The following is a 24,434-nucleotide window of genomic DNA, read 5'->3' as shown; positions in this document are numbered from 1 at the left end:
AGTGCTTTTTTTCGTTAAAAAGCTAGAAATAGAAATACCTTATGATCTGACAATCCCACTACTAGAAATATATCCTAGAGAAAGAAGAGCCATCACACGAATAGACATTTGCACACCCGTGTTCATTGTAACATTACTCACAATAGTAAAAAGATAGAAACAACCTAAGTGCCCATCAACAGATGAATGGATAAACAAACTATGGTACATACACACAATGGAATACTACGCAATGATGAAGAACAACGATGAGTGTGCGAAACATCTCACAACATGGATGAATGAAGGGCATTATACCGAAGTCACTCTGGAGGTTCACCCTTCAGCCAAAGATTAGACAGGCCCATTAAACAAAATGAGACTAAATGGGCACACCAGCCCAGGGGCAAGGTTGAGAAGGCAGGAGGGGACAGGAAAGCTGGTAATGGGGAACCCAAGGTCGAGAAGGGGAAGTGTTGATATGTCATGGGGTTGACAACCAATGTCACAAATTATGTGTATTAATTGTTTATTGAGAAACTAATTTGCTCTGTGAACCTTCATCTAAAGTACAATTTAAAAAAATAAGTATTTTGATTAATTGCAGACTGCATAAAGACAATGTTTCTGTTGAGCTAGTTGTTGAGGGGTAGCTAATCACCAAGCTAACCAACATGTTATATCCCAAAGGACAAACCACTTTATATCTGTTTGCATAATAATTTATTAGAGCAAACTTTAGATTCTAAGGTTGGAGAAAAACATGTGAGATTAATACAAGAGAATGCCCGTATTTTGAGAGAAATAACAGAACATACTCATTTGCAGAGCTATATATGTGTACACTGATGAGTCAATGAGTTTGTAACAAGTCTGGCCCGTGTAACTGGCTAACCTTCAAACTACATATTAAAATTAATTATATCAGACACTGGTTGGCCATGACTGGCAATTTCCAAGCGCTGATGGCCAAAGCTCATCAATGTTCCATCATCACATGAATATCCAGGATTCCAGTAAGCAAAGCCTACCAGCCTCTTAGTTCTTCCCTTTGAACCATGAAAATTATCATTATCATGCACACACTTAAGAAAAAAGAGTCAGCTGTCCCTGATCATGACAAGATTCTACAGATGGAAAACAACTGCTAAATGAGATTATGGAAAGATCTTTGCTTACGCATCCCCTCCTTACCATACTGTACCATAACAACTGGTTAACATGACTGTGCTCTCCAACCTGGGAGCTCCCTGAGTACATAAATCATGTCTTATTTGTCAGTTCCCACAGCACCAGGCACTCTACTACAGGGTCTCAATTGAGGGAGGGAGAGAAGGAAGGAGTTCAAACAACCCAATATAGTGTGCTTTATACGGCATGAATGACTCATAAACTTTCTGTGTCTCTTTTTAGAAAAAGAATTTAGGGAGGTGGCAGTTAAGAGCTCTAGAATGACATCACCTGGGTTCAAAGCATTTGAACAATTTATTCCTGTGTACAGTAGCTCTGGTGGTATACTGGTTAAGCACTCGCTGGGCTGCTAACCAAAAAGTTGACAGTTCAATCCACCAGCCACTCCATGGGAGAAAGACGCGGCAGCCTGCTTCTATAAAGATTTACAGCCTTGGAAACCCTGTGGGGCAGTTCTCCTCTGTCCTATAGGGTCATTATGAGTCAGAATCGACTCAGTGGCAATGGGATTTCTGTGTGCCTCCATTTCTTCATGTGTATAATGGAAATAATAACAAAACCTCTTCAGAAGGTTATTATGAGATTTTAGTAAGACAGTTCACGTAAAGGCTCTTCATAAGCACTTTAGACCACTGCCTGGCACACATAATATATGTATATATGAATAAATATAAGCTGCAATTAAAATGCTCTTTTCAAAGATATTTTCAATACAAATACTCATGTATTTTTAAAATAAACATACATTTTAATAATGATTTTATATGCCAAAAAGCACAGATTTTCACTCTAAAACAAATGTTTGTTTAATGTCAAGTTTCTAAGTTGATTTTCTCATTTTTACCTTGAAATCTCAGTAAATATCAATATAGTCCAATAAAAGCCAGAAATTATTTGTACCCACAACTATATCAAAAGACTAGGTAAATTCTAGATAAATTATATAGTAAATGTACACTGAAGCCAATAGTTATGAACACTGGACTCACTGGGAATTTGGCCATAACTAATATTCAAATACATATTTACTATGATGGAGTCAAATTTCAAAAGGCAATTATCACTTTCAATGTTTCAACAGATACTATTAGGCAAAAAAAAGTAGTTTCCTCAACTGAAAGATACAAATGTCACCAAGTCAGGGTAATCACTTCAGTATTTTGAAGCAAGAAAAATTTCAACGTTTTGCTATTTTTCTCTCTCAAATATAAAAATGATAAAGTCTTTCATGAAACACTACGTAAATAAAAAAGCTAAGACTCAGTCACCAATTAAGAATAGTCCCAGGCTCATCTAGGTCAATTAGCATAACAAAGTTTATTAAGAAAATGTTCTGAACCCCACTTTGGTGAGTGGCGTCTGGGGTCTTAAAAGCTTGTGAGCAGCCATCTAAGATGCATCAACTGGTCCTAACCCACCTGGAGCAAAGGAGAATGAAGAACCCCAAAGATACAAGCAAAATACTAGCCCAACAGACAAAAGGGCCACATAAACCAGAGACTCCATCAGCCTGGGACCAGAAGAACTAGACGGCGCCTGGCTACCACCAATGACCGCCCGAACAGGGAACACAACAGAAAATCCCTGACAGAGCAGGAAAAAAGTGTGGTGCAGAACTCAAATTCACATAAAAAGACCAGACTTAATGGTCTGACTGAGACTAGAGGAACCCCCGAAGACATGGCCCCTGGACTCTCTGTTAACCTAGAACTAAAACAATTCCTGAAGCCAGCTCTTCAGACAAAAATTAGAGTGGACTATAAAACAAAAAATAACACTCGTGAAGCGTGTGCTTCTTAGTTCAAGTAGATACACGAGACTAAACGGACAGCTCCTGTCCAGAGGCAGGATGAGAAGGGAGGAAAGGAGAGGAGCTGGCTGAATGGACACGGGAAACCTAGGGTGGAAAGAGGGACTGTTCTGTCACATTATAGGGATTACAACTAGGGTCACATAACAATATGTACATAAATTTTTGTATGAGAAATTAACTTGAGCTGTAAACTTTCACCTAAAGCACAATTAAAAAAAAAAAAAAGTCCCAGATAGAGTCCAAAAAAAGTTGAATAATCTACTTAAATAAAAAATCCAGATCTTCAGAGCCTTTTAAATTAACCTGGAAAGAGTACAAACGAATCAGAGCATATACAAGAACTATTCATGAATAGCAAGTAAACTAGACAAAATTTGGAAAGGAACAATTCAATAAACAACATTTTTTTAAAAGCCTCTTTTATGATACATAATGATATAAACCCCATTCTTACAGTTTTTCACAATCTTACATTAAATTTTGGACACCCCATGTTTTGGAAGGGGATACAACAATGTGAATTCCCGTGATCATGGACTAAGGAGACAGTATGTTCTGACCAAGGAGCATTACGGCCATTGTTCTTGGACACATGGGACTATTAAAAAGTATAAAACATTCATCATACGGGTCCTACTACAGTTGTTCAAATAAACTACGTCTTCCTTCTTGCAGTATGGAAATGCTCAGATTTAGTTCACCAACTCTGCAACTTGCTCTTGAACGTCGAGTAGGTAAAGCGAAAGGAAGAAATGATGAAGTAAAAGAGTTGAACAGAAGATTTCCAAGGGCGGCTCAAGAAGACAAAGTGAAGTATTATAATGACGTGCAAACATGTGGAGATGGAAAATCAAAAGGGAAGAACACACTCTGCATTTCTCAAGCTGAAAGATCTGAAGAAAAAATTCAAGCTTCAAGTTGCAATATTGAAGGATTCTATGGGAAAAACATTAAATGACTCAGGAGGCATCAAAAGAAGATGGAAGGAACACACAGAGTCACTATACCAAAAAAAATTGGTCGATGTTTAACCATTTCAGGAGGTACCACATGAGCAGGAACTAATGGTACTGACAGAAGAAGTCCAAGCTGCAATGAAGGCACTGGTGAAAAACAAGGCTCCAGAAATTGACAGAACACCAATTGAGATGTTTCAACAAACAGATGCAGCACTGGAAGTACTCACTCGTTTATGCCAAGAAATTTGGAAGACAGCTACCTAGCCAACCTACTGGAAGAGATCTATACTTATGCCTATTCCCAAGAAAGGTGATCCTATCGAATGAGGAAATTATCAAACGATATCATTAATATCACATGCAAGTAAATTTGCTGAAGATCATTCAAAAGCAACTGTAGCAGTATATTGACAGGAAACTGCCAGAAATTCAAACCAGATACAGAAGACAATGTGGAACCAGGAATATCATTGCTGATGTCAGATGGATCCTGGCTGAAAGCAGAGAATACCAGGAAGATATTTACCTGTGTTTTCTTGACTATGCAAAGGCATTTGACTGTGTGGATTGTAACAAATTACGGATAACATTGCAAAGAATAGGAATTCCAGAACACTTAATTGGGCTCATGAGGAACCTGTACATAGATCAAGAGGCAGTTGTTCGAACAGAATAAGGGGATACTGCATGGTTTAAAGTCAGGAAAAGTGTGTGTCAGGGTCGTATCCTTTCACCATACCTATTAAATCTGTATGCTGAGTAAACAGAGAAGCTGGACTATATGAAGAACAGGGCATCAGGACTGGAAGAAGACTCATTAACAATCTGCGTTATACAGATGACACCTTGCTTACTGAAAGTGAAGAGGACTTGAAGCACTTACTGACGAAGATCAAAGACCACAGCTTTCAGTATGGATTATACCTCAACATAAAGAAAAAACATCCTCACAACTGAACCAATAAGCAACATCATGATAAACGGGGAAAAGATTGAAATTGTCAAGGATCTCATTTTACTTGGATCCACAATCAACACCCATGGAAGCAGCAGTCAAGAAATCAAATGACGCATTGCATTGGGCAAATATGCTGCAAAAGACCTCTTGAAAGTGTTGAAAAGCAAAGATGTCACCTTGAAGACTAAGGTGTGCCTGACCCAAGCCATGGTGTTTTCAATCGCCTCATATGCATGTGAAAGCTGGACAATGAATAAGGAAGACCCAAGAAGAATTGATGCCTTTGAATTATGGTGCTGGCAAAGAATATTGAATATAGCATCAACTGCAAGAAGAACGAACAATCTGTCTTGAAGGAAGTACAGCCAGAATGCTCCTTGGAAGACAGAATGGCCAAGGCTTTGTCTCACATACTTTGGATGTGTTATCAGGAGGGGTCAGTCCCTGGAGAAGGACATCATGCTTGGTAAATAGAGGGTCAGTGAAAAAAAGGAAGACCCTCAATGAAATGAACTGACACAGTGGCTGCAACAATGGGCTTAAGCATAACAATGATTGTGAGGATGTTGCAGGACTGGGCAGTGTTTTGTTCTGTTTTACACAGGGTCGCTATGAGTTGGAACCGACTTGATGGTACCTAACAACACTACTTCACCAACAAACCATGTGGAAGAGCCAAGCATCCCAATTTAGCAATAAGACAAAGAAACTACAGGGACAACTAGGGCCCTTTCTAAGGTACTTTTCCCATTTTACAGCCTCTTCCTATTATAAATAGCAAAAAGGAAATATAGATTTTTTTTAAAAAGTCCTTTACAACCTTCAACTATTTTGTCATATGTTTGGGAGTCACTGCGCAAAATTTATTTCCATATTCAAGAGATTCAAAGGGTTAATCTCCCTTAGTTTACTGTGTTTTATATTTTAAAATAAACTATATATAGGGCAAGATACATTGATAGTACTTTTTGGAATTCTACCTTCCAAATACCATCATCCCACAATTTTCCTACAAATGTTATTCTAAGCTCCTAGGGAACTAATCTGTCTTGGAAGAAATACAGTCAGAATGCTCCCTAAAAGCAATGATGGCGAGACTTTGTCTCACATACCCTGGACATGTTAACAGGAAGGATCAGTCCCTGGAGAAGGTCATCATGCTTGGTAAAGTAGAGGACCACCGAAACAGAGGAAGACCCTCAACTAGATGGACTGACATAGTGGCTGCAACAATGGACTCACGCATTAACGATCGTTAGGATGGTGATGGACAGAGCATGGTTTCGTTCTGTTGTACATGGGGTTGCTATGAGTCGGAACTGACTCGGCGGCACCTAACAACAACAACAACAAGTCCTAGGAGGTTGACAAATTAACTAGGAAAAAACATGATACAGAGGAAATAAAAAGAGGACTAATTTGTTAAAAGCCTGCTTATCCCTCCTGTTTTTAAGCAAGTATTTATAAATCATTAGAACCTTAACGGTTAAAATGGATCTTGAATCTGCTTTAAAAGCAAGAGTCCTTTATTTAGAATTACACCGATTATGTGTGTACAGTGTTCTGTCACAAAACAGGCTGAGGATTCCACTGTGGAGGTAAGAAGGAGCCCCTGGTATGGGCACACCTTAAAGACCTCTGGTGTTCTATGTTTCACGTGGCAATGCTCTATTCCGAGGAGGGTCCATCACGGTAATAAAAGGATTTGTTACTATATTCAATATTATTTAAATTAATTGTACACCTACCTGTGAAAAATATGACAGGATAACTGAAAAGGCAGGTTTCTTTGTCTTATCACATCCTGATCAGAACTTCTGATAGACAGTTACAGGTAACTTATTAAAAGCACAAGGAAAAGTTTCTGCAGTTTGGAATAAAACCTTTTAAAACATGAGGGTAGCTGGGTAAATGTTACATAAATTAGTCTTGGTAGTGAAAAGGCTGGGGACCAGCTGGGTGGAGCTAGCCTATCCATCGGTAGAGAAATACAGTAATGAAGTAGGAAAAAAAAATTTCCTGACGAAATAGTTGCTATCCATAGAAACTGACTAATGAGAAAGGTTGTGGAATCAACTTCTCTGGCTAGGCTTCTTAGGCAAAACAATGGACACCCAGCTTTCTAAAATTGTGAAAGTCCTTCTTAGATGCAGTGGTTCAGACAGACTCACTCAGATAATTCTGAATAGAAAAGAAAAATAATGTTCATTTAATTTCCTAGAACTTTCCAGCAGCCAGAATTAGAGAACATTATGTACCCTTCTTCCTTTTTTTTGAAAGCAAATAAGGGTTGAACTGTTTCTCTAACTCTGAAATCTGGTGCTTATCCATGGCCTTCACTTCTTCAGAAAAACAAATTTATGAAAGTTAAAGAGCTTACCAAAATGTCTCAGGGGCACAATTTTTCTGATACAGAATAAAAGAACTTGTTCTACGAATGTGAGTGAGGAAAGGTTTGACAGAAGGCTAAGGTCACATTTTTCATCTCTATGTGTAACATGAGACACTCAGGCCACCAAAAGAGATGTCATTTAAAGAGAATGAGGTCAAAAGATTTAGGGAAAACAGCAAGGGAGTCCTCTATAGAATCAAGCCACAATACTACCTTTTCCACTCCACGGAGATTAATTATAGATTGTGTATAAATCAGGCTTTTCCATCACAGAACCAAATCTAGCTAAACCAGCTGCCATCGAGTCAATTCTGACTCATGGTTACCCCACATGTGTCAGAACAGAACTAAGCTCTACAGGGTTTGCAATGGCTGATTTTTTGGAAGTAGACTGCCAAGTCTTTCTTTCAAGGTACCTCTGGGTGGACTTGAACCTCAGACTTTTCTGGAAGCAGCCAAGAGCATTAACCGTCTGCACTACCTAGGGACTCTTCAAATCCAGATACCAAGCCCAAGGAATAAATCTAACCAGAGACGTAAAAGACCTATACAGAGAAAACTATAAGACACTACTGCAAGTAACTAAACGAGACCTGCATAAGTGGAAAAACATACCTTGCTCATGGATAGGTAGACTCAACATCGTGAAAATGTCAATTCTACCCAAAGCAATCTACAGATACAATACAATCCTGATCCAAATTCCATCGGCATTTTTTTATGAGATGGAGAAAGAAAAATCACCAACTTCTCACGGAAAGACAAGAGGCCCTAAATAAAGCATTAGTCAAGAAGAAGAACAAAGTGGGAAGCCTCACACTACCTGATTTTAGAAACTATTATACCACCACGGTAGTCAAAACAGGCTGGTCTTGGTACAACAAATACATACACCAATGGAACAGAGTTGAGAATCCAGATATAAGTTCATCCACCTATGAGCAGCTGATTTTGACAAAGGCCCAAAGCCCATTAAATTGAGGAAAAGACAGTCTCTTTAACAAACTATACTGGCATAACTGGATATCCATCTGCAAAGAACTGAAACAAGACCCATACCTCACACCATGCACAAAAACTAACTCAAAATGGATCAAAGACTTAAATATAAAATCGAAACGATAAAGATCATGGAAGAAAAAATAGAGACAAAGCTAAGAGCCCTAATACATGGCATAAACAGAATACAAACAATAAGTAACAATGCACAAACACCAGAAGAGAAACTAGATAACCAGGAGCTCCTAAAAATCAAACACTTATGCTCATCAAAAGACTTCACCAAAAGAGTAAAAAGACAACCTACAGACTGGGAAAAAATTTTTGGCTATGACAAATCCGATCAGCGTCTAATCTCCAAAATCTACAAGATACTGCAAAACCTCAACAACAAAAAGGCAAATAACCCAGATACCAAGCCGAAATTAGAAACTATAGGACTACCAACTTTTTATCTCAAAATAACCAATAAGACTATGAAGAATGATATCAGAGGAAAAACTAAAATTCTATCTGCCACTAAAAAGCAAAGATATCACTCTGAGGGCTAAGGTGTGACTGACCCAAGCCATGGTATTTTCAATCACCTCATATGCATGTGAAAGCTCGACAACGAATAAGGACGACCAAAGAAGAATTGATGCCTTTGAATTATGGTGTTTGCAAAAAATAGTGAATATACCATGCAGTATCAGAAGAACAAACAAATCTGTCTTGGAAGAAGTACAGCCAGAATGCTCATTAGAAGCAAGGATGGCAAGACTTCGTCTCACATACTCTGGAAATGTTATCAGGAAGGACCAGTCCCTAGAGAAGGACATTAAGCTTGGTGAAATAGAGGGTCAGTGAAAGAAGGGAAGACCCTCAACAAAATGGACTGACACAGTGGCTGCAACCATGGGCTCAAGGACAGTAATGATCGTGAGGATGGCACAGGACCAGGCAGTGTTTTGTTCTGTTGTACATGGGGTCGCTATGAGTCAGAACTGACTGGATGGCACCTAACAACAATAATAACAATATTCTAGAACATTACATTCTGGTGTATTACAGAGATTTAGTAAAAATTATACATAATTTATCTTTCTGTTTGAATAATATCACTCTTCAAATGCAATGGCTAGTGGGCACTGTAATATGAAAATCATTATAAGCAAAATACTGAAGAATTTGAACATGAAATGAGAAGAGGGGTTTTTTAATCTATACTCTGCCATGTTTACAAAAACCTCATAGAAGAAACTCAGCTCAAAGAGTTTATTATAACTAATACTAGAACTAGAAACCAAAAATCACTCTGATGGTTAGAGGCACCAGTTTCATCAATATCAAGCTCCCTCAGAGTACCGGAGTGTCTATGACAAGAGTTTCCAACGAGTGAGTCCTAGAAAGGTACAGCTAGAAGAGGCTTTACAAAGCACCTAAAGTACAGACTCTTAACATAGTCTTCTGTTCCGTCCACCATACCAAGATGCTGTTTAAAGTAGCCACTATAAAGCCAAAGGTACTCTGGTCAACAGTCAGAATCTGGGATGAAGGTGGCCACTTTCTAGGAGCATAACATACTGGCAATTATGTACAACAGTTTGAACACACATGTGAGTAAACACACATATTCCCTTGGTTTTCCTCTCTTCTACCAAAAGTTTTACTCATTTGACCAACCACACAAATAATACCAATCACTCCTACCTTACAGTTGCCATGTTTTTAAGAAGCCAGGTTCAGTGCAAAGTACAAAGAAACACACCATATTCTTTCAGAAAACCAGAAGCACTGGCTAATTCATCACCAAATAATGTAGTGCCAGTTGTAACTGAAAATATGCTATAATTCCCATATTACAGATGTTCTTCCCCATTTCAATAGCACTGAACTGGAGACACTATGATATTATAGTGTCTCCAATTTAAAAGATCTTGAAGCGCAATTAACTAACCTCCCAGTGAACGTGTCTTAAGCTCCACAGGGTTAGGAATTTTTATCTGTATATCCACTCACGTATCCTCAGGACCTAGAACAGTGCCTGGCACAAAGTAGGCACTATATAAATATTTGTTCAGTGAATGAATGAATACCCATATACGAAAAGAAAGTATTACAACGCTGACATGAAATTGGTAAATAATGTCTACTTATTTACCCAAATACTATATTATATATTTTATCTGGCCTAATATCTATTCTTTTCAGGAGCATGTACTTTTATTACTTTACAGATCTGCATACCCTGGCTCTCCTCCACCCACGAACATAACAAATCCAACAAGGCCGATTCTTTGTTCATTTGAATCACATTTAATATGTGAAAAGCAAAGAAACCCGAGTTAGATGGCAAAATATTTCATCTTAAAGCATCTTCAAAGAATAGATTTCTCAGCAAAAATAACATATATTTAAACCAAACCATAAGAAGTATTAAACTTCAAATACCAAAAGCAGCTAGATGAGTTTAGACAGAGGATAAAAAATAGATGTGTATTTCTGTTTTTAAAAACATAAAAAATTTCATGTTATGGGTAGTATGAAAAGCTTAAAACATCTCCTGGGCAGTTAACTACTCCGCTCCTTTGCATTCCTTCCCTACTTTTACTCTACTTGTTTTACCATATCATCACATTAAATGGGATTTGTCTTCATAACTATAAACTCTTGACAGTTTAAGCATCTCTGTATTCTCAGTATCCAGTAATAAGTTTCTATTGATAAATTAATAAGATATAGTTGAACATTAACATGAAAGCAACACATAAGTTAGTCAAAGAAGGTGAAAAGTGGTCTCATAAATTCGAAAGACTTCTGTGACAATCCAAGTAATAATCCTTTATAGGAAGAAAATTAAGCAGTGATCAATTACAAAGAGAAAAAAAATTGCACCCATTTCTATGAATTATTCATAGGGAACATTATCTTTGCTTTATAAGGAAAGCCCTATAATATATTCAACCCCAAAATAGAGAAGTAGAGAAAAAACAATGTCTGTGCTCTCGTAGCAGAATTGTGTAATAAAATGCTTTTAGAGACCAAGTATAAGTTAGGTAAGTTGCACACGCATTCTGGGCAATCGGGAAGCAATGTAAATTTGGTCACTAGAGAAAGACTAAGCCCATGAACTTTCATGACGTTCTGAAATGAGCTCTTATCGTGAAATGTCATGTGCTTCATTATATAATCTCAGCTTTTTGTGAGCATGTTATTACTATGGCCAAAGTAAAAGAAAACAGGAATGTCTCTAAATCATGGGCCATGAAGCCAGACAGACTGTATGACAGATGCAATTTTTCTTGGCACCACATGGGCATAACTAATTGATGGCAATCGTATGTCCACACTGGCACATTTCCACAGGGATGTGTGCGAGTATGTCACCACATCTGGATGTGAGGCATGCTGGGGTCCTGAGGCACAAAGACCGACTGAAACCAGAGGGCCAGCAGCTGCACTCAATGAACACCGTGGGAGCTCCACAGAGTGATGAAAGGACTAAATTACCGCAAACTGTAAATACAGACTTATTTCATTAAAATACAAGGTAAACGCTGCAGCCATCTCTTGTTCAAACAGGCATTTGCCTCTTAAAAAAAAAAAGAAAAAGAAAAAAGCTAGCCTCTATGTATATATGTATTCCTAACTTCATAAAGAAAATTTGCATTTCTCCCGTGAAAAGACGATGACACACATAAAGCAAAATCAACAAAGCTGCTATAATTCCTTTTAAATTAAAAAAAAGAAAAAATCCCACACAGAAGCTAGAAAGAAAAATATGATAATCTACTGTCATCATGTTAGCAAGAATAATCCTTTCCTTTAATTCAGCTATGAGATTTACATAACTCTGTTACAGAGTCCATGTTGAAAATTCAATATATACAGTAAAAAAATTTTATCAATATACAGTCTCTCCATTAATATGAAATAGGCAGATGAATATTGGTTTTCCTAACTCACAAACACAGAAACCAGGCTGAGCAATAATTTTATTATGATCTTACATAAAAAAATATTTTGAACATCTATGTCAACAATTATGTGAAATGATGAAAAGCTCTCTGTCCTAGTAACAAAATCACTTCTGTAAAATTTATAACTGAGAAACTATTTATAAACATAGACTTAAATACCCCCAATCTTAAGTCAAATAATTACTTTCCCATGCAGTGTGACAGAAATCATCCTACCACAGGAGTTAATATTATGTCCTCGTGGATGAAATTCTAATTTTAATCAGGTCAAAAACTAAATATTCATTTGTCTTATCACTTTTCTTTTCAGATCATTTTTCTCTATCCCTCTAATTCCTTTCGTTTCACATCCTGCCCTCCTTCAAGCTGCCTAACAGTATTTTAAGGCTCTCCAACTTTGCATCCACCCATCTAACACTGGGCTGATTTTCCACAATGTCTGCCTTAACCTAGGCCAGTCAATGGATAATAGCAGAGGTATGTCAAATTCACCATTCCCTTTGCTAAGGATAACTGAGACATGAAAGCCATCATTCTCTCTCTATTTTATTAGGATTGCCACTCATCTCCTAAACATTTATGTGGTGACAGAAGGTATTACTAACACATTAGACTTTTTCACATGTGGATTAAATAAAGGAAAACAATCTCTCTGGGAAAATCAAAAAAGATTCTTTTATACATCCTTTCCACTTACAGCTCTGCGCATACTCTAAGCAGCAAAACTATGCCTAAAAGAGAGGCACAGTTTAATGCCCTATGTGAAAATAGGAATAAGTAATTAAAAAGGAGACTTCTTATGTGAAAATTTTTTTAAGTCAATGACTATTTGCATCTTCTATCTTCAATTCATCTAAGATTATTCCTAAATATAGAAACCATCTGCATTACATACCTAGTAATCTATGAGTGATAGTATTTTGACTTCATGTATTTGAAAAACAGACAAACTACAGATTACAGGGAGAGGGGGCAAGGGGAGAAGAAAACGGAAAGAGAGGAAAACTGAGAAGGAAAGGAAAGAAGGAAGAAAATGCAGCTGCATATTCATATTGCTGACACTAAAACTTTTTAGGTAACTATCTGATTTCATTATCTAAGCCACTTTTACCACTATTAGTAGCTGGGACATTCAAGACAAAGATCAGGAGTCTGTATCCAGTTCTGGTACAGATACCCTGCTTAGTTCTAGGCATACTATTTGGTTTACTTTCTTATCATCTGTCCCCATCCAAAATTTTAGGAGTTATGTCAAAAGGAACTTTTATTAGGAAACATTAATACAGTTTTGTTAACAGACGCTAACCATCTGGTGAGCAAACTATTTCTGCTTTATGACATACACAGCATCTTGTCTCTCTGACTTGCAGCTCTGTGTCAATGGTACTGCTACTGAACCAGCTTGCCCACCACATAAGCAGCAGGTCTACTAGGGATAACTCCAGAGGGTCTGTTCACTGACTCCTAAGTAACACTAGCATTCAGAATGGGGAGCCAAAGGTGAACAAGACAAATGCAAAGTGTCACAGTGGTCACCAAGTTCACCACCCAATGGCCCCATTTTTATGTTCCTCAAATTCTTTATCCAAGGTGCTGAGGAACGGCCTAGGAATGCAGAGTCCTCAACTTTGCTGATCTGCTCAATATCCTACCTGCCTACCAAGAGTTGAGACCAGTGCCCAAATGACAAATGGCAGGAGCAGCTGCTGCTCTAAATCATATTTCTAATAATGTATATTAGAAAAAGAAAATTTCATCAGTCTTTTCCACCCTGAGAGTTTGAAAGCTAAACGAGCAAAACAGTAATTAGCCCACAGGTTTACTACTGGGTTTCACTCTTCAAAGCCCTCTTGTTTGAGACCTTCTGTTTTTCTTCAGTGTGAAAAACAGAAACCAAAAAGACACCATTTGATGTAGTTCAAATACTTTGTTAGACCTCCTCCTCCAAATCAAATCACAGAGACCCCAGACTTCTGCTTTATTTCCCCCTCAATAAATAGCCTGGAATTTGGTATAATAAAAGTTCCCTTTCTGAAATAAATCTGTGTTTAGTACCGTTCACACTATTAGAGAGTAAGAGCAAAAACTAGGTAGTAAGATTAACCCTAGAGGAGAGTTTTCTATAACAACTTACTTGTTGTACCTAGGATTACATATGTAAAATTTCACTTTAAAAAACAGTCATCTACTTACTTTTATTTCACATGTGCATCATTACGCTCATGCCACGCCTCTCACTTGCAAGCACCTACCTGACTTTTTTGCCTTGCTCGTTGAGCATCTTTACCAAATCAGCGATGGGGTACTGAGCTTTGGCTGCACAGAGACCATAGCCTACAAGAAACATTAAAAACACAGAAGAATGTATTTTTTTTGAAATTTTATGAACTAATCTCTCCCTTATCAAAACTTATTTTTATGCCAACATACACAAGACTAAAAATGAAAGCAAACTTTGAGTCTGGACTTTTTCAAATATTGGCCTAAATTTCAAATTCAAAATCCAATGCTCCCTCCTCGGTCTTCTGTAATATCTGATATGGCTGGGCACCCTCCCCCTGTACACACACCCACACACACTCACATATGCTTTTAAACTACCTTCATCCTTGGCTTTGATGACCCTGCAGTCCTCTGCTTCCCCTCCTAACTTTGTTACTACTCTTCCTCTATTTCCTTGGATAGCTGTTCTTTTTCTGTTCTCCCCCTTAAATGACAACGTTACCCAGGGCTTTAGCTTTACCCCCTCACACTCTCCTTAGAAAATCTCAGCCAATTTCTTTTTTTAACTATCAACTGATGACTCCCAATCTGTCTCTAGCTTTGACCTGTCATTTGAACTACAGTATGGCATGTCCACTGTCTCATCTCCACCTCAAATTTAATGTCTCTAAAACAGAACTTAAAATGCTCCTCTTCCACCAAAAAATGGTCTCCCAACAATTCTGATGTTCTTATAGGCATAACGAAAAATTTCAGTCACTTCTTTCTCCTTTAACCCCGACATTCTGTCCATTCTTCCTGTACAATGAATCTCACATCTGTGTCCACTTTTCTATCTCCGTTTTTCCCAAATGCCAAGTCTCGGCTCAAGCTATTCCCTCTACCTTCCCCTACCACCAACACCATCCATCACTATCCAATACCATATTATAGTTGTCTGGGTTTTTTTTTGTTTTGTTTTTTACCTGGAGTAATAATAATGCTATTAGCTTCTCGAATCATGTCAATTGCATTGTCAAGGCTGATTTCTGTATGTGTGCCAGAAATTTCCATGGGTTTCCCACCAGCTGTTGAAGTGGTACCATAGCCTCCAAGAATCACATTAGCCAGGGAGCGATTCATTGCCTGGAGAGCAAAATAATCAGCTGTAAGGGTTTAATCCACATAATTTTTTAAAAATTATACATAGCTTGTATGCATGATAGTCAGAATCATTTGAAGAGGTTTATTTGATCATTTAGAGCATTTTTACTGGATAAACTTTTCTAACTTCTAAAATTTATTTCAAAAATTTAAATGACGAAGGTGTCTAGAAAGCAATGACACATTTTCAGTAAAAGAGTAAATTATGGTAAAGAAATTATTGGAAAATTACCAATAAAATTAAGAAATAAAAAATTCAGATCTACTTATTATTGCCTGAGTACTGATTGAGCAAGTTCTGTCTTCATATTTATGTCTACTTCTCCAGAGTAAAAGAGGAATAGAGGAAATGACAGGAGTAAGAAATTTTACAAGGTGATCCTAGAGATCCTCAGGTAAATTATGCTACGAGCTGCAAATCTGTTAAGAGGCAACTGGAAAAATCAAAATAACAAGGGGCCATTTCATTTAGAACTCTGCTGCCCTCTGCTGTCGAGAAAAAAAAATATGCGGGTTGAAACGGTCTTAATTTTCCAAATCAAATACAGCTACATGAAGTCCTATACATAGGTTATAGGTGTCTGGCTTCATCATCAGGCTCCTAAAATATTTCACTTCTAATAAGGTAGAAGAACAAGTTTATACACTTTGTCTTTAAAGTTTACACCCACCCTTTTAACTAGAAAGAGAACCTCAGAACAAAGTTAAGAGGCAGGCATTTCGTACTGCATGTTCATTTACAATCACCCAACAAGGTACCATACAAACACCACAACTGAAATACGTGACAATAAGTGATCTGGTTTTTGAAAACAGTTCATTATAGACCTCTGGAGATGGAGTGGAGCCCTGGTGGCGCAATGGTTAAGAGCTCAGCTGCTAACCAAAAGGACAGCAGTTCGAATCCATCAGCTGCTCCTTGGAAACCCTATGGGGCAGTTCTACTCTGTCCTATAGGATCACTATGAGTCAGAATTGACTGGACGGCAATGGGTTTGTTTTGGTTTGGGGAGATAGAGTGGCAAAAGAAAAAGGCAAGGGGCTAGCTGTTTTAAGTAATCAAATGCATGTTAAGAATTCAAATCACAATTGTATGTGACCAAAGCAGTCATTCTACAGAATTATAACTGAATTTATCACTGGAAAGAATTCCAGAAAAGTACTAAACCTTATTTTAAAGGGTTGTAATAAGCATATCAGAGGGCAGTGGTGGTTCCGTGGTACAATTCCCACCTTCCATGTTCGATTCCCGGCCGATGTACCTCAAGCTCAGTCACCACTCTTCTCACAATGGAGGACTGCATGTTGCTATGATGCTGAACAGATTTCAGTGGAACTTCCAGACTAAGATAACTAGAAATAAAGGCTGGCAATCTACTCCTGTAAGTCAACCAATGAAAATCCTATAGCTCACAATGGTCTGGGATCCAGGTCTCCATGAGTAGGGGCTGACTCATGGCAGCTAACAAGAACAATAAGCATATCATTGATCCATTGTTTCTATCAGTTAAAAGCTACATAAGTGACAATCTATTACTTGAAAAAAAAAAAAAACTTTATTATTTAAAAAGCACCTGGAGCTCTTCAGTGATAAGTACCACCTAAGAAAAAAAAAAAAAACCTGACCACTCATCCAAAGATGGCCCACCATGTTACCACCTCGGGGGAGACAGTTACATGTTCTGCTGAAGTGGGACAGAGGTAAAGGCAGGCAGAAGAGGGGCACAGATGAGCAGAGAGCCACACTTTAAAGGTAGCGTAAGTTTCAAAGATGATGATCAAAATGTTGTTGGAATTTTTTTTTTAATTGTTCTTTCTGCCCAAGCTCATCTGTCTGACACAACATTCACGTTTTATAGAGTAAAAAGTCGGGTAAGTTTGTCCAAGATTATTACATATAAAATAAAGCCTGGACTATCTTTATGTATACTACTAGCAGATAGGAGGGTCAGAAAAAAATTAATGTTTTCAATTAAGTTAACAGCTCCGATCTGACATAAAGTTTTAAATTAGTAACTCATCCTCCCATACTGAACAAATCTAAGGTATAATGAAAATCCAAATATACACACCTGAGACCTCTCAAACATGCAACACTCATTGATTTTGATAAATTCTTTCTAGTTTTGAATTACAAGATTCTGAAATTAAGTTACCAAAAATATGTTTTACCAAATTTTTGCCCTGAAAATTTAAGTCAAAGGACTGTTTCAGACATTGAGCTATTCTAGTGATCTGTAACTAAAAAACAAAAGAGAAACATACAAAGAGACTCCATTACCTGTATCCCACAGTACTGTAGAGAGATATAACCACTTTATCCTAACTTGGCTTAAAAGAAATATTTTCTTTTTATTATAAAAATGAATAGAGAAGGAAAGAAATTTTAAGGACAAGAAATTAATGTGTACCCACTTCTGGTGGCATCTTAGGGAGAAAAAAAGGGAACCACACAATCAAAGTCAACTTGTTAAACATGTATCCACAATTATATCACCATTAAGAAGATTCCATGCGGTCTCTCAAAAACTAAATTATTTTTCATCTCTGAACGTACCATTGCAACATCATATTTTCAACAAATGTTTAGGGTTTGCTTTTGTTTCTTTTTTTTTTTTTTTTTTTGCTTGCTGAAGTGATTAATGAGACTATCCTGTGACCACTGATCCACAGATTAAAGAGTTCTCAGCTTCCAAGACAAAGTATTTGCAACCCTGTCCAAGATTGTTCCTTTTAAGCTATTAAACCCTTTAATGAAAATTGTATGTTACATTAACAAGGCCTTTAATTCACATAATTCCAAGCACACTGTTAAGAAATAAATCTGAAAACAAAAGAAAGGTCATACTACAGACAAAGCCATCATGCTTGGTAAAGTAGAGCATCAGCAGAAAAGAGGGACACCCTCAATGAGATGGACTGACATAGTGGCTGCAACAGTGGGCTCAAAGACAGCAACAATTGTGAGGATGACTCAGGACCGGGCAATGTTTCATTCTGCTGTACACAGAGTCGCTATGAGCCAGAACTGCTGTACACAGAGTCGCTATGAACCAGAACTTAGTGGCACCTAACAACAAAGCAGCTCTCATTTCAATGTTTTGTAGGTGCTAATTAATTATACTGCAGAGCAAAAAAAAAAAAAATTTTGTTTGGCTTTTGAGTTACTTCATTCTGTTCTATTTTCACTTGATGTGCAAAAATCAGAAAAGTTGCTCTGAAAATGCTGCTCCATTTCTGCAAGCCCTCTATTTCCCAGGCAATCTGGACACTACCTGAAAGTAGAGGGACTACAAAATCATAAAGAGGTTAATACAATGAAACCTATGAGAGCCATAACTCGATGCAACTGCCTTGTTTTTCCAGGTCTCACAAGTTTTCTGCCTTTGACAGGGTATAGTCTTACTATTTTTCTATTGTTCTCTATTAGTGGAAAATATTTTAGTTTTCCTTCTCTGACAGGTTTCCGCCTTATACAGGTTCCAACTTTTGCAGGTTTTACTGTATATGGATGATAATCAAATATAAAGCAAATCATTCATTTGCACTGGGTGTTTAGACACTGTTGACATTTTTCAATTTTTATAATATTGGGAGTTGTGTAACCACAGCACTAGGCTCAGAGGATACCCAAAAGAATTCTCTGTCAGAACAAAAATTAAATTTTAGGAATTGTGGGTTAGCCACTTGGGGTGCATTCCATTCCCTCTCATGTAATAAAAACATTCTGTTCTGGTTTAGACTTGCAAGTTTACTTCAATAAGTAATAAAATAATGAAGGTCAACATACTGGCACCACATTAACCCTAGGGTACCTGCTGCCGTAACCTATCCAGGTAGGATTCCAAAATATGGACTGAGCTAACAGATAAAAGATTCATCCAATGTTCATTTCACAAACACTATATCCATCTGAATGTGCCAGGTGCTAGGTCAGGCTCCATAAACACAAAGGTGAAAACTAAACGGTATCTTAAATGTCTTCTCTGTAAAATTAGAATATTTCCTACCTCCATAACTAATGTGAAGATTAAATGATGGGGCTGAGGGCTAGGGGTCACAGTCTTGGGGGACATCTAGCTCAACCGGCATAACACAGTTCATAAAGAAAATGTTCTACATCCTACTTTGGTGAGTAGTGACTGGGGTCTTAAAAGCTTGCAAGTGGCTATCTAAGATACACCTATTGGTCCCATCTTGTCTGAAGTAAAGGAAAATGAAGAAAACCAAAGGCACAAGGAAAATATTAGCCCAAGGGACTAAAGGACCACATGAACCACAGCTCCAGCCTGAGCCCAGAAGAACTAGATGGTGCCTGCTCTGAGAGGGATCACAATACAGAGTTCCAGACAGAGCAAGAGAAAAATCTAGAACAAAATTCAAATTCACAAAAAAAGACCAGACTTACTGGTCTAACAGAGACTAAAGGAACGCCTGAGACTATGGCCCCTGCACAGTCTGTTAACTCAGAACTAAAGCCACTCCCAAAGTTCAACTTTCAGCCAAAGATCAGACAAGCCTATAAAACGAACAATAACACACGTGAGGAACGTGCTTCTTAGTTTAATCAAATATATAAGACCAAATGGGCAACTCCTGCCCAAAAGCAAGACAAGAAGGCAGGAAGGGACAGGAAAATTGGACGAATGGACGCAGGGTGGAAAGGGGGAAAGTGCTGTCACATTGCAGGGACTGCAACCAATGTCACAAAACAATTTTTGTGTCAACTGTTGAATGAGAAACTAACTTACACTGTAAACTTTCACCTAAAGCACAATTAAAAAAAAAAGATTAAATAAGTTGATATTTATAAAGCATCCAGCATAATGCCTGCAGTATTGTACTATGCCCAATTATACACGTTTTTATTATTATTATGAACCTCCTTGAGCTTCTGAGCACCAGTCTTGAAAAGACAATTTCCTATAATAAAGAAGCATAAGCTAAGAACCAATAAAGGTTAATGTAAAAATTCAGAAATCAGGAAAATTTCTATCTTTAAAATCTAAACGTATGACAGGTTTATTTTTGTTGGTTTGTTGTTTATTTGTAATAATACCTAGAAATAGAGACTGTGTAATGAAACAGGTACCCCCGTGCATCACTGGTGGGAGCTTCAAGTGGTGAATTCTTTGTGGAGATCATTTATCAGCATTGAAAGCCAACAAAAAGATCTTACCCGCTTTGACCAAGTAATCGCACTTGTAAATATCTGACCTATGGAAACAACTCAGGTGTCTATCAATAGGTGAGTGGATAAACAAAAGGTGGTATACACATACAGGGGGATATTATTCAGCCATAAAGAGAAATGAAGTCCTGATACATGCTACAACATGGATGAACCTTGAAAACATTATGCCAAGTGAAATAAGTCAGTCACAAAAGGACAAATATTGAATGATCCCACTTATATGAAATATCGAGAATAGGCAAATGCATGGAGAGTAAAGTTTATTAGTGGTTACAAGGAGTGAGCGGAAGAGGAAATGGGGAGGCATTGCTTAAGGGGTACTGAGTTTCTGTTTGGGGTAATATAAAACTTTTGGAAATAGAAAATGATAATGGTCGCACAACATGGTGAATGTAATTAATGTCACTGAATTGTATACTTAAAAATACTTAAAATGATGTTGGAGAGGCTATGGGGAAACTGGAACTCTTATGTACTGCTGGTGGCAACGCAAAATGGTACAACCATTTTGGAAAACTATATGGCACTTCCTTAGAAAGCTAGAAACAGAAATACCATACAATCCAGCAATCCCACTCCTAGGAATATATCCCAGAAAATTAAGAGCTGTCACACGAATAGACATATGCACACACATGTTCACTGCAGCACTGCTCACAACAGCAAAAAGACAGAAACAACTCAGATGCCCATCAACAAATGAATGGATAAACTATGGTACATACACACAATGGAATACTATGCAACAATAAAGAACAATGACGAACCTGCAAAGCATCTCACAACATGGATGAATCTGGAGGGCATTATGCTAAGTGAAATAAGTCAACCACAAAAGGACAAATATTGTATAAGAACACTACTATAAAAACTCATGAAAAGGTTTATACAGAAAAAGAAACAATCTTTGATGGTTACAAGGGAGGGGAGGTATGGGGGTTGAAAAACACTAAATAGACCACAGATAAGTGGTAACTTTGGTGAAGGGTAAGACAGTACACAACACTGGGGAAGCCAGAACAACTTGTTCAGGGTAAGGTCATGGAAGCTCCATGGACAAATCCAAACTCCCTTAGGGACCAAATTACTGGGCTGAGGGCTGTGGAGACAATGGTCTCGGGGAACATCTCTCTCAACTGGCATTAACATAGTTTATAAAGAAAATGTTCCACCTTCTACTTTGGTGAGTAGCATCTGGGGTCTTAAAAGCCTGTGAGTGGCCATCTAAGATATTCCACTGGTCTCGCCCCTTCAGAAGCAAGGGAAAATGAAGAAAACTAAAGACACAAGGGAAAGATTAGTCCAAATGACTAATAAACTACAACTACCATGGCCTCCACCAGACTGAGTCCAGTCCAACTAGATGGTGCCTGGCTACCGCCACTGATTGCTCTGACAGGGATCACAATAGAGGGTCCCGGACAGAGCTGGAGAAAAACGTAGAACAAAATTCTAACTCAAAAAAAGACCAGACTTCCCGTAAAACCAAATGAGACTAACAAGGTACTGGAGTCCAGTGACAAGGGACAGAAGGCAGAGGGGACAAGGAAGCTGGTGATAGGGAACACAAGATTGAGTAAGGATATTGTTGATGTGTTGTGAGATTGTTAACCATTGTCATAGGGCAACATTTGTAGTAACTGTTAAATGAGAAACTATTTGTTCTGTAAGCCTTCACCTGAAGTACAATAAAATATAAAAAAAAAGACCAGACTTACTGGCCTGACACAGACTGGAGAAACCCTGAGAATATGGCCCCCGGACACCCTTTTAGCTCAGTAATGAAGTCACTCCAGAGGTTCACCATTTAGCCAAAGATTAGACAGACCCATAGGTCAAAACGAGACTAAAGGGGCACACCAACCCAGGGGCAAGGACTACAAGGCAGGAGGGGACAGGAAAGCTGGTAATAGGGAACCCAAGGTTGAAAAGGGAGAGTACTGACATGTCATGGGGTTGTTAATTAATGTCATAAAACAATATATGTACTGCTTAATTAGAAGCTGGTTTGTTCTGTAAACCTTCATTTAAAGTTCAATTAAAAAAAAAGAAAAAAATGCTTAAAATGCCAAATTTTATGTCATATATATATTATATGATCTCACTTATATGAAATATCCAGAATAGGCAACTGCACAGACCAAAGCAGATTAGAGGTTACCAGGGTGGGTGAGGGGGGAAAGGGAAAGTTATTGTTTAAGGGGCACTAAGTTTCTGTTGTAACAGTTGCGGAGCTGATTCCAACTTACGGTGACTCCGTGAATTTCCATTAAAGGTGATAAAAATATTGGAAATGGATAGTGGTGATAGCTGCACAACATGGCAGATGTAATCACTGTCACTGAGTTGTACATGTAAAAAGGTTGAAATAAGAAATGTTTTGTTATATATATTTTTACTACAATAAAAGAAAAAAATCTGACCTAAGGAAATAATCAAAGAAGCACAGGGAGGAATATCGCAGCAAAAAAAAGTTAAAAACAACTATAAGCTCCAATATATGGATTTGGATAAATAAATTACAGGATATCTATGTGATATAGGTGCTAAAAATAGCACATAGGTGCTAAAAATCATTAGTCAGAAAAAAAAAAGAATATATTCAAACATATGCATATGAAAAAAGACTAGAATATTAAATGTTAACAGTTAAGTGGTAATGGGATTATAGATCTTTTATTTCCTTATAGAAATATTATTTTATATAAAATATGATTTTATTTTCTTACAGAACTCTTCGGTTTTCTTCCAAATTTCCTACATTAACCACTTTTTACTTTTATAATTGGGATAAAATTTTTTAAAAAGCAAAGCTTCCAGTGTCCTTGAATCCAAATTAATACAATTTGTTAACACAGAGTATTAATCTGCCCCAATATGATATTTATGGTCTCAGACAATTATAAGAACATCTTGTTCGCTCTATACACGGTATAGGAATAAAAAATATTTGTGGTATGCTGACAGTAAATGGCATGCTTCAGGCAGTGGAAACAGAAATGAAAGAATTAGAAAAACAGAGATCAAGAAATATGAAAAACAGAAAAAATTAAGAGAAAAAGTATACACTTACAGAAGTACACATAGAAAAGAGTACTTTCAACAAGTACTTCTTACTATCTTAGCTACTGTTATAGCCTGTTACTGTAAGAGTTACTGTAGTTATTATAAGTAATAATAATAACAAAAGCAACTAAATGAAGGAAGAAAAGGAGAGAAATAAAAGATAGACAAGTATTGAGGAAATCTTGCTGAAAAATGTAAGAACCGAAAGAAAACCATTTAAGAAAAAAAAAGCATAGAAGACAACCATGATGATACTCCAAGAACTAGATACAAGCTCCTTCCTCCAAAATCAGTATGCCAGGGCTTTGTTAAAACCCAAATTCTGTCATTTAATTTTTTTTTCTAAATTTTATTTAATTTGTTGTTGTTGAGAACTGTTGTTGTTAGGTGCCATCAAGTCGGTCCCAACTCATACTGACCCTATGTTGAGAATATACACAGCAAAACATACTCCAATTCAACAGTTTCTACACGTACAATTCAGTGACATTGACTACATTCTTTGAGTTATGCAACCATTCTCACCCTCCTTCTCTGAGTTGTTCCTCCCTCATT

At 37.4% G+C, this 24,434-nt stretch overlaps 1 protein-coding gene and 1 long non-coding RNA gene across 2 annotated transcripts in view; one reads left to right on the top strand and one right to left on the bottom strand.

Moving 5' to 3' along the window:
- LOC101357845 (NAD(P) transhydrogenase, mitochondrial) overlaps positions 1-24,434 on the bottom strand; it is a 53,985-nt gene that overhangs the window by 15,564 nt on the left and 13,987 nt on the right. Inside the window, exons 8-9 of the mRNA XM_023742516.1 lie at positions 15,442-15,601; positions 14,506-14,587 (exon numbers count right to left, since the gene is read on the bottom strand). Of these exons, the coding sequence (XP_023598284.1) occupies positions 14,506-14,587; positions 15,442-15,601 (242 nt within the window). The remainder of the gene's footprint in view (positions 1-14,505; positions 14,588-15,441; positions 15,602-24,434) is intronic.
- LOC111822786 (uncharacterized) overlaps positions 1-24,434 on the top strand; it is a 63,585-nt gene that overhangs the window by 33,339 nt on the left and 5,812 nt on the right. The window lies entirely within an intron of this gene.

This window comes from Trichechus manatus, unplaced genomic scaffold (assembly GCF_000243295.1).
Source record: "Trichechus manatus latirostris isolate Lorelei unplaced genomic scaffold, TriManLat1.0 scaffold00212, whole genome shotgun sequence".
Taxonomy (NCBI): domain Eukaryota; kingdom Metazoa; phylum Chordata; class Mammalia; order Sirenia; family Trichechidae; genus Trichechus; species Trichechus manatus.
This window is presented reverse-complemented; position numbering and strand designations above follow the sequence as displayed.